This window comes from Citrus sinensis, chromosome 4 (genome assembly GCF_022201045.2).
Source record: "Citrus sinensis cultivar Valencia sweet orange chromosome 4, DVS_A1.0, whole genome shotgun sequence".
Classification (NCBI taxonomy): domain Eukaryota; kingdom Viridiplantae; phylum Streptophyta; class Magnoliopsida; order Sapindales; family Rutaceae; genus Citrus; species Citrus sinensis.
Window position 1 is genome coordinate 29,533,256 of NC_068559.1, and position 17,474 is coordinate 29,550,729.

General features: G+C 35.7%; 3 protein-coding genes across 10 annotated transcripts; 2 read left to right on the forward strand and 1 right to left on the reverse strand.

The window, feature by feature from the left end:
• Positions 1-7: 7 nt before the first annotated feature.
• LOC102624232 (uncharacterized) lies at positions 8-1,547 on the forward strand. Its single transcript, XM_006482746.4, has 3 exons — positions 8-231; positions 918-1,025; positions 1,177-1,547. The coding sequence occupies exons 1-3, from the start codon at positions 169-171 to the stop codon at positions 1,408-1,410; spliced, it is 405 nt and encodes a 134-aa protein (XP_006482809.1). The 5' UTR covers positions 8-168; the 3' UTR covers positions 1,411-1,547.
• Positions 1,548-2,056: 509 nt separating this feature from the next.
• On the reverse strand, positions 2,057-10,478 carry LOC102577950 (citrate synthase). Of its 5 annotated transcripts, none has more exons than XM_006482744.4 (21): positions 10,274-10,478; positions 10,018-10,101; positions 9,874-9,927; positions 9,532-9,573; positions 9,031-9,096; positions 8,861-8,926; positions 8,625-8,738; positions 8,426-8,489; positions 7,975-8,057; positions 7,507-7,556; positions 7,334-7,411; positions 7,029-7,157; positions 6,885-6,927; positions 6,603-6,689; positions 6,411-6,512; positions 5,821-5,928; positions 5,660-5,710; positions 4,969-5,042; positions 4,816-4,867; positions 3,492-4,729; positions 2,057-2,371 (listed from the first exon to the last, which is right to left on the reverse strand). In XM_006482744.4, exons 2-20 carry the CDS (start codon positions 10,066-10,068, stop codon positions 4,637-4,639), a joined length of 1,407 nt encoding a protein of 468 aa, XP_006482807.1. In that variant the 5' UTR covers positions 10,069-10,101; positions 10,274-10,478; the 3' UTR covers positions 2,057-2,371; positions 3,492-4,636.
• Positions 10,479-11,606: 1,128 nt separating this feature from the next.
• Positions 11,607-16,491, forward strand: LOC102622875 (GTP 3',8-cyclase, mitochondrial). 4 transcript variants are annotated; one of them, XR_008054243.1, is made up of 10 exons: positions 11,607-12,093; positions 12,200-12,273; positions 12,541-13,164; positions 13,279-13,446; positions 13,535-13,726; positions 13,828-13,896; positions 14,208-14,297; positions 14,832-14,994; positions 15,121-16,036; positions 16,105-16,491. XR_008054243.1 is itself a non-coding variant. In XM_015531772.3 (8 exons), the coding sequence occupies exons 2-7, from the start codon at positions 12,208-12,210 to the stop codon at positions 14,289-14,291; spliced, it is 1,203 nt and encodes a 400-aa protein (XP_015387258.1). In that variant the 5' UTR covers positions 11,608-12,093; positions 12,200-12,207; the 3' UTR covers positions 14,292-14,297; positions 15,121-16,491. The 4 variants fall into 4 exon arrangements, 2 of the variants coding, with proteins under 2 accessions (XP_052296049.1, XP_015387258.1); XR_001508636.3 differs by having other exon boundaries at positions 15,121-16,491; XM_015531772.3 differs by lacking the exon at positions 14,832-14,994 and having other exon boundaries at positions 11,608-12,093; positions 15,121-16,491.
• The last annotated feature ends 983 nt before the right edge of the window (positions 16,492-17,474 follow it).

Consider the following 17,474-nt stretch of genomic DNA (forward strand, 5'->3'; position numbering starts at 1 on the left):
ATCATGGGATGCAAGCGACAGTTATTCAACACTGGAACTGGGAATCAATACAAGCGAGACGGGGAGAGAGAGAGGGATCAAAGAAAGATTCAAGGGAATTAAATTAAAATTGAGTGAGGAACGGGTTAGGAAGTGAAGGCAGGTAGGTAATCGATAACTTCAATTTCAATGGCAGAAGAAGGGAAAGCAGATGCGCAGCTTTTTCAGCTTCTAACAAATCTCCTTCAAGAGGTTTTACCTTTTTTTCTTTTCTTTTTTTTTTCCACCTCGATTTGTTTCTTCTATGTTATTACTTGGCTTTGCTGATTCATATAATTTAATTGTGATGATTTTCATTTGAATTTTGTTATGTGCTTACTTGATTTTGTCATTAAGAAACTCAATTGTCATATCTCCCGTCCCGTTGATTCTAAATCAGTTAGAAGATTGTTTGTAATTTCAACTTATGGTCTGGTGTAGACGTGCAGTGTGTGTGTGATGCTGATGCATATGCATATGCATACCCAAAATGGGGACTTGACATATCTTTCTATTACCTGTAACAAGTAACACTACCCTATTTTTTATCACCCCATGTAGAGCAGTTCATTGAGATGATCATTCACTTGTCTGATCTCCTCAGTTCAGCTGTAAGTGATTAGTTTCTGTTATGGGGGAAAAAATTTTGATTTTTATGATTAAGGGGTTTCTTTGGCATTGTGCAAGTTTGGACTGAAAATCATGGATAGTTGATTGGGGTTACAGATTTTGACGAAATTACAAGCCTAGATTCCCCCTTCCATCATAACAAATACGGAGGGGATTGAACAATGGGCTGAAATTCGGTTTCATTTTGTTCATTATCTTTTGCATACATTATTACGTCTGACTAGACGAGATATTCATCATCATGAAGCTTTCTCATCAGATTCTTGTAGGTAGAAGCATTGACCAACCAGGAAGAAATTGAATTGCGTTCCAAAATTGAAGCACTGGGTTTGGAGGTTACTAAAGTTCCTTCAAAGTCCACACCACAACTTGATGAGGTATATTCAGGTTCTCTTGATGCTACTCAAGTTAAAAGAATCAGATTCTCTATTCCTCCTGTCCTTTCTGGCGATTAAGTTTTCGTATTACGTGGCGATTTGCTTATTCTGTGTGTGTTTTATTTTGTTCTAATATACATCTGCTTATTAGCTGGAGATAGCTAGGGAGTTGGATAAATTATCGGCAAAGTTGGATGATGTTGATGGGATGATATCCTCAGCCATAGCTGCAGACCCACAGGTCCAGTCGCTCTTGAGTGGTACAGCTGATGTGTGGATGCCAGTTATTACTGCCACAGCTGATGAACGGCGTAATTTCACAGGATCTATTGGAGATGACACTACTGAAGTGAAAGACAAAGAAGCTGTTGCTAATTCACGATAGTTTTGTCATGTCTTGTTTTCTTCAGGGCAAAATAAATATGACCCTTTAATTAATTTCTGTATTTGTGGAATCTTTCTAGTCTATAATTTTTTTTAACCCAATAATTTTGTGAAAATATAGTTGAATTTATTTTGGGAGATCCTCCACCATCCACATTGGAAACAACCATAAGAATCATCCTCAAAAAATCTTCTACCAGGATGACAATTATATCGTTGGCAGATGAAATTTCTTTTGGTAGGACAAAACCCCGTAATGTGTTGCCGATGTGCTTAAATTAGCTTTTGTACCACATCTAGGAGAATTGTGTGAATTTTAACTCGACCAAACCGAGCAGGTGCACCTCTCATTGTATCTTATTGCAAGTTAACCTGGCAGTAGATAATCATAGTATTTATTGGCCAGAACTTTATGGCCAATTGATAGAGGTGGGTATTTTCTGCTGATACCAACATTGTTGAGGGTAGTCAATGAAGTATATCCTTTATCCATAGATTTTAATATCCAAAGATAGTTGTTATGATCTTCGCTTTCGTATTTTCAGTTGCGGTTGGGGAGTTAAATATTTCTGCCATTAGTCACAGTTAGTCAGAACGAACTTCCAATATCTACAAGTATATAATCTGACAAAATAAAAAGTATCGACTGAAACAAAACACAGTTTTGATTGTTTCAAGCTATTCAACATCTGATTGTACACAAACAGTCCTACTATGATTTTAGCAGCTGAACAATTAAACCAGTAAGCCACAATACAATTGATCCAACGATCCAACAAACAAGAACAGAGACTACAAATCCAGCCAAAATAGTAAGGAATGGAGGGCCTTGGCTGGCATCACTCGCTTTAGTGTCCGATTTCTCTTGGAGAGAATCTCCACCAGAAGGAGTTGAATTTGATGCAAAAACAGTAGAAAACCGTTGCCTTGCTTGCAATCTCACTGTGCTATTGCTCTTGAACCTAAAAATATGACAATAAAGTATCATCAGTTTCAGCTGTAACGTTACAACTGTTGAACCATCGAAATCCACATTCATAAATACAAGAATAAGTTTTGCAAATGGTTTTAGACAAATCAACTTACAAGAATAAATTTGATTCTGATTGCTGTAATTAGGGACTAAGATTTGTATTGCTAAGTTGTCAAAACCACTGGAGGTTTACAACTTACTGAGTGAAAGAATTATGCTTCACAAGATGAACCCACCTTTAGCGACTCCCATAGGACAGAGAAAATGACAAATAATACTGTCTACCTTAAGTGCTACTACTACCTATTACAGTTAATTGCAATGAATAGTGCATGATTGGTAAAGAACTTCCCAAGATTGAGAATCCTTCCAGCAGAATAAACAAAATTGGCTGTTTGGTTGAAAGTGAAGAGTGGTAAAAAACTTTCATGTTTTAGCAGGAACAGCCTTTCTTAACGGAACAGGTATGGAAAATAGTTTCAAGTAAAGAATTGCTAAGCTCGAAAACATTTGAAGCGGCTGAAAGCTTACACATACAGAATAATAAGATTGCAATGACAATCTTTACCGAGTTTAAGCAGATCTGAGATTAAGTGTGAGTAAAATTTTCATAATCCAACAAAGCATAACTACTAGTGAGATGGAATGGCAGTGTAATCGAATGGGCAACTCGAATTGCAAGCTTTCATAAAAAACACGTTTTGTGAAAGGTCAGCTCATCTGGCAACATGCAATACTGCTGTACGTACAAACTTAGCAGTAATATCCAAAAGAGTAATCGAAGTTTGAAATCAGTGATACCTTAACATGATATGCTTTTGGAAAAATTAGCCTTTTCTGTTTATCACACAATATTAATCAATACCCATTTCAGAAACAAATACCCAGTTACGGTTTTCTAGACTTAATACCTGAAAGCAGGGAATGTCCACTGAATTACAAAGCTCCAACAAGAACTAAAACGGTGCTCATTTAGGAACTAAAATTGCTAACAATTTTCATTTTTCTATTTGTTTTCCCCAAAAAAAGAGTGAGAATTAATGGGTAAAAGTTTTAGAAACAGTAATAATATAGATAGGGCCTTGGGGGAGGGGTTGATGCGCATGTACCTGAAATTAGAGGGAAGAGAGGAAACTCTGGGCACAAGTTTGAGATAAGGAGTCCCAATAACGAATTGAGATGTTCTCGCATCACAAATGGAGGCTGTGTCCATCTTCAGCCCCCAATCGCTACAGCTATTTTTGGTCAATGAGTTAATTGAACCACCAAATCACCCTCACTTAGGCAAAGTTTAAAACTCATCTGTGATCTGTCAATGGCCCGGATGATAGTGCACAGTGCGTGTGGTGGCACCGGATAGGCCATACGATTTGAGCCACGTGCCGTCCACTTTTATTGGTATTGCAACTAGTCTACTACTCGCATTGCTTAGCAGATTAGGAGACGCTAGCAAAATACAAAGTGATTATGTAGAGTTGTTTTTGCCTTGTTGGTATTTTTGCTTGAACACTCGTAAAATTACAACTGTTTAGTCATATGATTTCTTGATTCCTGCGCCGTTAGTGGCAATGGTCGGCTAACGAATTCAACACGTGGAGCTAGGTGCCTGGATCATTCTTTTCTTTTACAGACAGATATATTATCCTTTTTGTAGTTAACTCAGTTATCTAAGGGATACCGAAGAAAAAGTAATGGTTATAATAATCATAATAATAATAATAAAAATTAATCCACAGGTTGGCTGCAGTACAAACAAGCACGACACATTGCTACGCTAAAAGGATTCTACTAATACTAGTATCAGCATGTATAATGGTTCGCTGCTTCAGTCAAAATGCGTTTATTTGCTGCATACACGGGTCTGTCTAACTTGCAGTGACATGAAGCGGCAAACTAGATAACAGTTTACAGTTCAAGTGGATTAACAACATATCTAACACTTTCCAGTACCAAACAATAAACCACAAATTTCCAAATCATTACAGTAGAAATTGTTGGCCATTTTGTAACCAATCATTACTTTATTCAACTGACTCAATATGGTTCTAAATCATATGTATTCAAAACAAAACAGCCAAAATCTGTGTTAAATCAAATTGCTGAATAAGAAAATCATAAAGATAAGAAAGTTAAAATGCCTGCAGTAATCAAATGGCCTCGCAATTCTACACAAACTCTCCATCCATCACTAATTCCCTTGCTTCTTGAGCAATTATTACCGAAGAAAAAATTTATACACCCACCCTTTCCAATTCTAAGCTGCTTTCTTGCAATTTTTCTCAATCCAATCTAAAGTTACACTTTTTGGCCTCTCAAGTGGCAGCCCAAGAGCTCGGTCCCATATCAACTGAACCAGCAAAAAGGAATATTAGTAACAACAAAAAATTACTGATAGAAAGAGGGGAATTGGAGAAAGAAAAAAAAAAAAAAAACCTGAGAGCAGATTCCAAGACTCCTTGATACTCCAAAAAGAACAGTATAATATCTGTTAACCAAAAATTTTGTAGCACGTTATCACCTCTAGTAACTCATAGGATGGTTAAACCACAATTAGCTGTGGTTCCTGATAGAAAATCAGCATCATACCTTGCCTCAGCCAAACCAAAATGGTTCAGCAGCACCCCACTGTGAGCATCAACATTTGGCCAGGGGTTTTTAACCTACAAGCATCAAAGGTTCAAAGTACAAATAGAATTAGATCCCACTTAGCTTCATTAGAGGAAACTTGAAAAAGAATTTACAATATCAAATCTGAAATATAGAACATAGTAACGACTAGGTAAGACATTAGTCTCACATCAGCAACAACACTTTAAAAGTAAATAGTAATTATAAAATTATCTGGTAGTAGTTTTCCTAAATGGCATCTTTTGGTGGTTAATAATAAGAAAGGAAATATATGTAATGCCCCAAAAGTCTGTCTGTACAAACGATCTAGGCCTGTATTCGGAGTTTCCCTGGGGTTGGTAAGGCGAAATGGGGCCACCCTAGCCCATTGAGTGCTCTACCTCGGGCCATCGACATCATACGCTCTACTGAAATAGATTTCGCGGAAAACCAGCTATATCCGATCTTGGTTGGGTTTTTTCACATTAAAACTGTAACCTATATTTCCACATAAGCCAACTCCAATAATTGAGCTTCTGTGCCAGATTTTCCAGGTTGTTCAAGACAAATTCTAATGTTACTTGTTAGAATCACACATTATAATGCAGTGTCCCCCCCCCCCCCCCCCCCCAACACAAAAAAAAAACCTTTTATCATTCTAGTTGCTTACCTTGCCTAGTTTTGTTAATATTGGGGGCACCACTTCAAACAGCTTAGAAACCTGTAAAGTATAAGCTAAGGTTAGATACAAATTAAGAGCTTTTGTATACAGTATGCACCATAAAAAGGCACACCCTTGTTTATATTTTGCAATCAGGGATAAGTGACAACCAGCTGGAACAATGGATCATCAGGCAAATGCTTCAAGGCAAACTCCCTCTGACAAGTGTATCTCGGATCAGTTTTACGCAAAACACCATGACCAAATCCAGGGACAACCTTCATGTTTGAAAATGATGGGATTAGAAAACAACATTAATAGTTTGCTAAACTTTCTGCTAGAGAAGAATATAAGTTAACTTAAGCTAGTGAACAATTCAAAAAGAAGTGAAAGACAGATTCAGTGGAAAATCAAAACACAGGCCAATGAAACCTCTCAGGAGTCAAGGCGATGAGTCAAAGACTCAGTATTGAATCCTGAACGAAGAATACAAAACTGCACAGCTGAGGAGTTCTGCCAAGGATGGAACTCCAAAATCCATCATAATATCTTAAAAAAGTGCCGAGTTCAGATGACTGGTTTAGTCATAATTAAAAGACTTCTGACAGAAGAAAAACAGTGAACAAGAATGGAGGCATGCGTGTTTCCATGGATAAAGGTTCTCTAGATGATTGTGTACTTTCATAATCTGAAACTTCAGCAACAGAAAGAGTTGCGAAACTAAATAAAGCCTGTGTACCAAACAAATAAAAGACAATACCTTGCCACTATTCAATGTTTTCCAGACATAATCTTTCAACTGCTCCGTTGTTACGTTCTCACCACACTCATCCACCACAGATTTGATCCAAAGCAAAACTTCCTGCGATCACAACATTGCAAAAATAGGATATGCACAGTGCTGTGATGGAGAAGAAAAAGTGAATAATAGAGAATGCTGTGACAGAAGTACCTGATTAGCCAAACCATGGAGTGGTCCAGCTAAACCATTTAATGCGGCAGCAAAAGAAAGATAAGGATCTGAAAGTGCACTTGCAACCTGTATCAACCACAAATGCATGAGAACATAACATCAGCATTCTAAAAGAAGTTTCACTGAATCAAGGAACAGGCTTTAAGACTAAAAAGTTCAAATACTCTAAAAACTAACTTCAGCAAAAAGCAACAACCATATATCAAAGATTCAATTAAATTATATATGAGAGAAATGCAGCACAAAACTAGGCCAACTTACTAGATGGCCGGTGTGAGCACTGACATTTCCACCTTCGTGGTCACTGCAATAGATTATGCAATTAATCGTAATTAAGTTCAGAGGTTTCCAAGTACCGCATGCTTTCGTAGAAAACAAGAAGTAAATTTTGTAATCTATTCAAACCTGTGAATGGTAACATAAAGCCTCATAAGCTCTAGCATCTTAGGATCATCGAATCCCAACATGTGCGAGAAGTTCCCACCATAATCCAGTGAGTCATCCTTGGGAATAATCTTTCCATCCTTGTATATCCTGCAAATACAGATACATAACTACATATTGGAGTCCAGAAATCAGTTATTGGTGTTGGATAGCAGCCACACTTTTGGACAATTATTATAAACTAGGTTTGAAATCATCTTAGAACCAGTCCAAATGTAGTGAGGTCACATGAGCAAGGATGAAAAGGTATGATATGTTGGACTTACCTTTGATAAACGTACGCAGCTACTACCGGCACACGAGCAATCAAATTAAGAGAATCCTCATATGTTGGTTCCCAGTACCTAAAATTAATATCATATAACATTGCTTTTCTGACTAATAGGAAATTTAGATATAAAACTGATACTTCCCCCCACCAAAAAAAAAAAAATATTACTTTGATTTATGAATTCCCTTCTCATAAGCCTCCTGAAATTCACTTTGCACCTGGAAAAAAATAAAATAAAATTGTCAAATTACCATCTACTTGCAGAACCTCAAAGTCCATCGAATGACTACCTTCCTAACTGTTCACTTTAGCATATCTTGGTTGGTTGAGTTATAAGAATGATGAGGTTATGAGAATAAAACAAAGAACATTTCCTTTAAAATTAAAAATAAGGAACTCAAGAATTATGAGGCAATCAGTAAGGCCCCAGAAACAAGTGCAAGGACTAAATCATAGTCAGACCAATTCAAATTGTCAAATTGACTATGACTGGAATGATGGAACTCAAAATCAGGAAAAAAAATTTGTTGTTAGAGAGGGGGGGGGGGGGGGGGGGTTGTTCCGTATTGTGTTGTGTGGGAGGATGTGTGGGGGGTGGGGTTTTAATCTATGCACATAGGTGAGAAATTAAACAACCTGCAGAGCCATGACCCCACTAGCAAACTGAGTCATCGGATGTGCCGTTACAGGTAGAGCATCAATGGCCTTGTACACATAATCTGCAAATAAAATGCAAAAAGCATAATAAAAACAATTGCAGCGTTGATCATAAACCCATGGCCATTTTAGGTTGAACTAGCTTTTAGCCATAAAATTAAAGGATCAATAAAACTCAAATCCAAACAACAATAAGAATCATGTGTTGTCATTCAATTAATTCAGCAAGCGAAATACTATTTCTAAGCAAAATCAAATGGATAGTTGAGCCCATTCAACTGAGAAGATCATGAACATGATAGTATATATGAACTAAGATAAATGTAGGAAACCCTACTCAAATAATCATGTTCAACTGATCAAATTCATACATCAAGCACATTCTACTACACAAATTATATGCAATTCAAGAGGAATGTAAGGCACAGACCTGGGACAGTGGCACGATCTCTCAATTCCTTGGACAAGCCATCGACCTGCTCTTTGCTCGGTACCTAGCATACAGAGGAAAGTAAAAAGAACACTGTCATGATGGTAAAGACCAAATTTTAAAATTAAAAAAAAAAAGAATGTAGCATTTTTTGAAAAGCTTTACAGCTTATCATGTCACAACGAAGACCACCACCCACCTTTCCAGTTAAAAGAAGCCAAAGAAGACCCTCAGGCAAAGGTTCTCCATCTGGCTTAGCGGCAGGTAACAACTTCTGGCACTCAGGAATAGACAGACCCCGAAAGCGAATTCCCTGGAAATTTCAAATGCATCTTTTATATCCAAAACCAAATTAAGAAAAAAGAAATCCTAAAATTTGAGTAATTAATCATTCAAGTTCATAAATTTCAACATTCACCAGAAGAAACTATGTACCTCATCAGGGTCAAGTAATGAGGTTTCCCAAAGTAAGCCAGTCATTCCTCTCATCCCGCCGATTACCTTCTCAATCAAAAATATTTAAATGAGACTGCAATATTTAACACCTGGACAAGAAAACTACAATAATTCACCTCTACCAGACAAGAGTTGACATAAAACATTACCATGTCAACGGTAATATTTCCCAGCTGGGCTTTTCCAAGTTCTGACTTCACTTTCTTCAGGCGCTCCTGATGCCCCAAAAAAGAAAAAAAAAGGAAGGATAAATAAATAAAAAAACAGAGACAAGACGAAAAAAAGTAAACTCGCTTCCATTTTGTGCTTGAGCGATGGAAAAGTTACTGCAATGTTTAACAAGGTAGATAGAACTGAGAAAGAAAAGCATAAAAATGATATCTAAACCTTCTCCCAAAAAAAAAAAATGCAGGGTGAATAAAAATGTAAAGGGAGTTAACCAGCATGTCAGTAGAAAATAAAGTGTAAGCAACACAACAAGAAAACATTCATCTACCAACCCATCATCAGAGGACAAGAACTTACCAAAACATGATCTACAGAAAATCAATCCTTTTATTGGTTCAAAACTAATAAGTAAGCAGCTGTACTAAGTTATCAAAAGAGTCATTCAACAATGAACAACACTTATCACAAGGAATAAAACAAACCTGTTGTTCTGGAATCATTTCCTTGAGCTGAGAATGAAGGTCCTACAAGCATTAAATGGATAAAATGAATGATCTTGGATAATTGACTAGCATGATGTTAATAAGAAATAAAAAAGAGCAAACAACCAAATTTCATTCACAATGAACTAGATCATTATCAAAATACAATGGCAATAAAATTGCTAAATATAGAAAATAATGAAAGGCAAGTGAGTAGGAACACGTACGCACAAAAAAACATAGTCAATTCCAAAGAAAAAATAAAGAGAAACTACGAATCAAATGCAAGCGTGACAAACACACATACACCCACATAAGTAGAGAGAGAGAGAGAGAGATTACAAGATCAGAAGAGCTTTGCATTTGAAGCCATCTCACTGAATTACTGAGATTAGACTGTTGCCCCTGAAACATAGATTCAATAATCCGATATCGCGAAATATAATTGAAAAAAAAAAGTCAAAATCAATAAAACAAAATACTCACAACGCGAGAACGGAGGCGAGAAAGCGCAGTTACGCTCCTGAAGAACGCCATGGTTCACTTCAAACTTCGAGCAGTCACCAGCAACTTCCAAATAAAAGTCACAAAAAAGGAAAACTTTGTTGGAAAAAAAAAAAGAATGTAGTTACTTCTTCTAAGGAAAATAAAGAATTGAATCAAATCAGCAAATAGATTTCGATGAGGAAAACAATCTGGAATAAGTTCATTGAAGAAAGAAGAAAAAATGAAGGGAACTTACGGAGACAGAATAATCCTCCTATTCGTATTCGTATTCGTAATCGTCGTATTCACGGATTTTGGTGCGTCGTGTGTTTGCCAGGGGCGCGTGCGCAATTGAATGAACTTTCCAGTGTTTATATATTTCCTAATTTCCACCTACGGGTCGGCCTTAAAGTTCGGAACTTGCAGGTCAAATGCTGCTTCACGAAATTACATTTATGAACTTTACTGATACTGGCTGGCTAAGGTTGATCGTAGGGATGACAAAAATTCTCACGGGACAGATATTTTTGAGAATTTTTTTTATTCGGGGAGGATATGAGGATAATTTTATATTTAATTTTTTATTTGGGGAGGAGACGGGTATGAGGTGGAATCTTTATCTCCTACCCATTTCCCCATTTTAATTTTTAATTTTATTTTAATTTTTTAAAATTACTAGTAAATAAATTATAAAATTATAAATATTAGTAAAAATAAAAAATATCAAAATATTTATATTATTAAACTTTTATGCTTAATTAGCTAATTAAAGTTCTAAATTTTTATTTAGGATATTAAAAAGACCGAGTAGATTCTATTAGCCAAATATTTTTTTTTTAATTTTAATATTCTTTAAATATTTTAAACTTAAATCTATTTTTTATTTAATTTTAGATGTTATAATTGCCCACAGCGAATTACAATTTTAATATCTAATCTAATCTAATCTAATATTTGCTTTTGATTTGCTTCGATTTAACTATTGTGTTGTAAAGAGAATAGTCCACATTTATAAAGTGCCCACGCCACCATTGAAAAAGTTAATTTTGAATCTAAATTCGATTTTATTTGTAACAATTTTGTATTAGATTATTAATTTGTTCATGATAGTTTGTAAAATGAGTTTGTATCCCTTGTATGTTGCGTTACTTACTAATTTAATGTATGTGACTTTTGTAGTAGATATTAATGTAAGATATATTTCGAACTTTACTTTTATTTGAATTTTTTATTTTAATATGATTAACTCAAAATAAAAAAAATGTATTAGTTATTCGGGGATCGGGGACCCTCGGGAATCCCCTGTTATTATTCAGGGAGGGAATGAGAATTCTCTCAAGTAATTCTGACGGGAACGAGGAGAGAATGGAGACATACGCAAAATATCGGGGATGGATACGAGGAGATCGGTCCCCTCCCCTCCCCTCTCCATTGCCATCCCTAGTTGGTCATCATTGGGAAAATGTTTATATATATACATATATGTGTGTGTGTCAGGGCAAATTAAGGTTATGAGAGTAATTTAATTCGAGGAAGCAAAGTAAGAGTTGAGTTGCTGCAAGTTGCAACATCAAAATACGAACAGTCGCACTTTTGAATTGTGCTGTACCGTCGCCTATTTTTCCCTCACGCTTTTTGCCCTTTTTTTTCTAATTTATTTATTTATTTATTTATTTATTTTTAATTTCTGCAGTTCAGGTTATAGTCCTTGACGTGTGGCATTCGCTCACCGACTAGGATTCGGTAACCCTCGAAAGTTGGTTTATTTATTGAATACCAACCATCCCTGTGCTGTGAATTTGGCTGCAGTTGAGTTGTTGGCTCAAAAATGGGTGAGGAGAGGACTGAGAAGGAGCCGCCAAGGGGAAAGGGCTGATGTTATCAATCATATCATATTTGATTGATGTTTGGGAATGTACATGTGTTTGTGACACTTGTCTTATCCGAGATGCATCTAAAAATCTAATGAATTAATTACTTACAAATACTTGATATATAGCCTTTGCCCTTTCAGTTTTTCTAATAACTTTCCCCACAGTGACATACACAGAACCGTGGAATCAAACGAAACGAAAGGTCAGTCAGAACTATTTTATCATTTTCTTTTTTTGCTTGCTTTCTTCCATCATCTTTATCATCATGTTCATCAGAATTATTTTCTTTCTTTTCTTCATTGTTTCAGCGGCGAAGATGAGGCGCACTGTATCTAAAATCACTGACTGGCATTTAGGATTCAGAAATTCCAATTTCTTTTTGGTATGTGCATGTAGTATGAAATATGTTGCCTGCTTTTTATCTATTTTTTTTTTCTTAAATTCTTCTATGCCGTTTCTTCTGGATATGGTGTCTGAACTCAATTGATACCATCCCATGTTCTTTTCTGTGACCATTTTTAAGATGCTAGTTTAATCGTATAAATGTTTGTCAACTCAAAAATGCATATTTTTTATTCTGTTCCCACCAACTCGGGAAATTTTATGCCCTCTTCAGGCTGACAGCTTTTATACTTTCAAAAATAATCAGGTTGATTCTCAACTTGGATGGTTACCTTCGGTTTTGACAAGTGGTACTGATGATCACTTGTTGCATAAATCTGTCGCAAACATGAATTATGCCACTTCTTCTGCTAATTTATCGGAAGATCCCCTGAAAGACAAAGATAATCATCGTGTTTCTGATATGTTAATTGATTCCTTTGGAAGGATGCACACTTACTTAAGAATATCCTTGACAGAGCGTTGCAATCTACGGTGTCACTATTGTATGCCACCTGAGGGTGTTGACCTCACTCCTAAACCTCAGTTATTGTCACTCAATGAGATTCTTCGTTTGGCTTATCTCTTTGTAACTTCTGGAGTTGATAAAATTCGTTTAACTGGTGGTGAGCCTACTGTTAGGAAAGACATCGAAGAGGCTTGCTTCCATTTGTCTAAATTGAAAGGACTTAAGACCCTTGCCATGACAACCAATGGTCTCACCCTTGCCAGAAAGCTTCCAAAGCTCAAAGAATCTGGCCTTACTTCTGTCAATATTAGTTTAGACACATTAGTTCCCGCAAAATTTGAATTCTTGACCAGGCGCAAAGGCCATGAAAAGGTTATGGAGTCAATTAATGCTGCTATAGAGGTTGGCTACAATCCCGTTAAAGTAAGTCTTAAGCTGCTTTAAACTACTTTCCCCTCACTGCTATTTCTTCTGCAATGCTTTCTATTGGACAAATTGAATTAATATTCTCTTTCCATTTTTGCTGTATTCTTTTAGGTGAATTGTGTTGTGATGCGTGGGTTTAATGATGATGAGATATGTGATTTTGTGGAGTTGACACGTGATAGACCAATTAATATTCGGTTTATTGAGTTCATGCCTTTTGATGGAAATGTCTGGAATGTTAAGAAGCTTGTACCTTATGCAGAAATGTTGGATACAGTGGTAAGGTAGAACTATCACAAGTAATCTTATTTGGAGATTTGTGGATGTTCTCTTGGTGTTCCATAATTAACTTATCTTAATTTTATAGGTAAAAAAGTTTCCAGGTCTTAGGAGAATGCAGGATCATCCAACAGAAACAGCTAAGAATTTTAAGGTTGATGGGCATCATGGTAATGTTTCATTTATCACATCCATGACCGAGCACTTTTGTGCTGGTTGCAATAGATTGCGACTTTTGGCTGATGGAAACTTCAAAGTATGCCTCTTTGGTCCTTCAGAGGTGAGTTGTACAATCTTCAACAAATTCTCCTGTCCTATAAACTACACAGTTGAATAATTTTTTTTATTTTTTTAATTCTTACTGATTCTAATTGTTTTCAGGTTAGCTTAAGAGATCCTCTCCGGCAGAATGCGTCTGACGATGAACTCAGAGAGATAATTGGGGCAGCGGTATGAATTTTGAAGTGTTTCCACGATGCTTTTGTTTCCCTTATGCATTAAGTTCTAGAATTGACACACTTTATCCCATTACTAGTGAATTACCATCAATGCACATCTTGCAGAATAAGTTAGGATTTAGTTGGTTGGTAATGTCTGTTATTGCTTCATAGCATAATGGGAAAATTGACCAGATAGGAGCATAAAAGTCTTACTTGGTATCTTGGATTTCTAATTGTAGAGTATATGACTCAGCTTTCAAGCTTTCTTGTTTAAATCGATGCTAATGTCTTTTGAACTTTTATCCTTCTGACATGATTCAGGTGAAGAGGAAGAAAGCTGCACATGCTGGAATGTTTGATATTGCAAAGACAGCCAATAGACCTATGATACATATTGGTGGCTAAAGCTCGGTACTTTTATTCTGAAAGTCCCACATACCACTTGGTTTTTTATTTTTATTTTTATTTTATATAACCACTTGGTTATTATTTGTATATTTATTATGTTGTAGTGTTTGTTCCATATAATACCAGTTGTGCTGAGATTTTCCATTAATAGATGCACTTTTCACATGGCAAGATGTATGAGTTCACTTAGTTTGTCTTCATATTGAAGAGCACATGTTTGTAGTGAATGTCACAAGTATTATTGATGGATTAAGGATGGAATACTTTGTTTCAGGCTATACAGGTGTTTTATCAATTTGTTTTTTGATAAAAGGTGTTTTATCAACTTAAAACTGTTTTTGATGGATAAAATTGAATATGGGAGCATGTCAATTTCTTAGCGAAGACTTGCTGCAATCTGAGATTAACGGATGACTGAAGTTTGTGATATTTTGTCTAAGTCTGTAGCTTGTGTCATGATAGTTGATAACGGATGAGCCGAAACTTCTTGAAGGAGTTAAGTGACATATGTGCAATTTCCTTTTTGACTACTGGCAGGTTGGATAATGTAAATAGGGAAGAACTTTTCTCAAGAACTCAAGTTCCCAATGGAACTGCTTATTCTCATGAATTGACCTGTCTTATACACCAAAGCTTTGAAATCATCTGCCACCTGGCTTGTTGAGTCTTTGTAGAACCCTTTAGACGTTTCTGGCTGCTTGTATGTATTCAAATTCATTTCACAGATAAATTGTTGCCCTTTATAATATATATGTGAACCGTCATTGTTAAAATTTTTCAGAAATTGAAAAATTAATGACCAACAAAAACTGGTTTTCCTTTTCAGGTTTGGTGGAGTCTAATTTTCTATACAAATCAAGTTGTTCATCTTCTCTTTCAGTTTCTCTCTCCATGTAAAGAGGATGATAATGCTTCCACCACTGGCTTCTAATACTCTCTTACAAGCCCTGCTTGCTACATACAGGCAAGCAAAATCAGTTTATTGTGCCACAGTTAAGGATGTAATCAACGTTTACAGAGAATTTTTTTTCTTTTTTCCTTTTTTTTTTTTTTTTCCTTTTTTTTTTTTCCAGTTTTGTTGTATGCGTCATATTATAGAAATGAGGAACTAAAATTCCTTGATTGACATTCTGTAATTCTGATTCTGTTATTTTGTGCATTGAGTGTATAAAACTGAGTATCATTGTTAGCTCCTGGGTTTAGGCCCATTATTAGACACTGTAAATTGTCGTTTTGATTGATAAATGAAGCTCACAACTCCAAAAAAGCTGGGTAATTAAGGGCCTCAGGTGTTGATACATGTGCTTTGCTGCATGTAAGCATTTAATAAGACTTAAAAGGTGCATTAGACGTTGATACTTAAGCGCAAAAGAGGAGCAAGGAGAAGGCTAATGTGGTTCCAGGTGTGGAGGCAGATCCTCGATTGAACAAGCAGAACCGATCACTCTGTTGTTCTACGACACTCTCAAACTTCCAAAGCTGCCTTCATTTTCGTGCACATCTATCCTTTTCAGCATTTCTGTTATGTTATCTTTTCTATATTTCTTTCTTGTTTTGTTGTGGTTTTTTTTGTTTCATGTTTAACTTACCGACTTGAATTTGCATGCAAATGACTAGATTAAAGTCACCTAGGTGTCATCGTTATTGTAATAAAGGTAATCGAATTCTAAGTGCAGGTAAGGTTGGTGAGAATCCATCTGACAAAAGGAGCTTAGGTTAGGACCATATGTTTGCTTCTAGAGGTCAGTTCTACTTCTCTCCAAATTTTGCACTTCTATAGAAGTAATTCTGCTTTTAGGACTTTCAACAGACTGGGGGTGGTTGATTATATGGCAAAGTCAATGTCGGTTGTAAGCAAGAGCAAAATCAACTCTTCGCTGTAGGCTAACTGCTGAAACCGGGAGACGAACAGACAGTCTGTCTTGTTAGTTTAAAATAGCAAATTAAAAGCAACTTAGCTACGGTGTTGGTAATTATCTCATCGGTCCCTGCTTTCTTAAATAATTAAAGAATGAAGGGGTATGTTTGTTTGGGATTGCATTAGCTTCTTAAGGAATCAATTATTACATGGATTCCCAGATAATCATCTTTGTAGATAATTTAGTAAGGCGTTTGGTAAATTAAAATTATTAGACAATGACTCTCCGAATAATCTGATGTAACACATTTGCCAATTAATGATAAAAGGGGGGGTGGGGACATGTGTAATGACTAACGCGGACACACATTATATATATATTTTGTCATGTTTTAATACTTCAATGGATCATTTGACTGATTTTATCGGTATGTTAAACAATCCTCCCGATGATGTCTCGAACATGCCATTATTGGTGGAACCGATGGTAACTCTTTGCCAGTGACGGTGGCTCTTCACTGGAAAACTGACTTCCGTTTTGGTTGTTACTTTTTCTCATTTATTTAAATTTTAATAAATATTTGGTTATTTGGTAATTAGTAGTTACTTAATTGTGAGTATATAATTATTTTGAGTTTAGCATTTATGAAGAGTAAATCTGTCATTTGAACCACCAATAATCATAATCATACTGTCATATAATCTAATTTTCAAAGCTACCTTTCTATGATTAGTAAAAAATTTGATTCTTTGAGAAACAAATCAACTTACCAAACATAATTGTTGCATTAGATTGTGAAACATAATTGTGATTATTTGACAAACTAAAGCGATACCTAAGTGCTCTTAATTTAGTCCTTGTATATGGCTTCAAAGCTCTGAGTGATGCTAACTGCTAGGCAATTGTCTCTGCCATGTTTAGGCTGGATCCATCAATATTCTCCATCAGATTAATTAAATTATATATTTTAATTAATTAATATATATATATATTTCATTAATTTATGCGTCGTATTCTCAACAACGCAACACAATACACCATATCAAGTTTTATATATCATAATAATTGAACAGAACAGATTTAGAGAAGTAACCACAACACAAAATTTAATGAAAAACATTATTATTGATCAACAGTCGGGTAGCATAAATACATACATAACCACACCAATAATTGTACCTACATACCTACTTACAATGAGAAAGAGAGAGTCAATATCTCAGCGGAAATTAATTGACCAACGACAACTACTTGATTTCATATGCTCATAGCGAGGAGAAACCAATTATATATCTTTACGTCGCTGACAAAGGGAACAAAA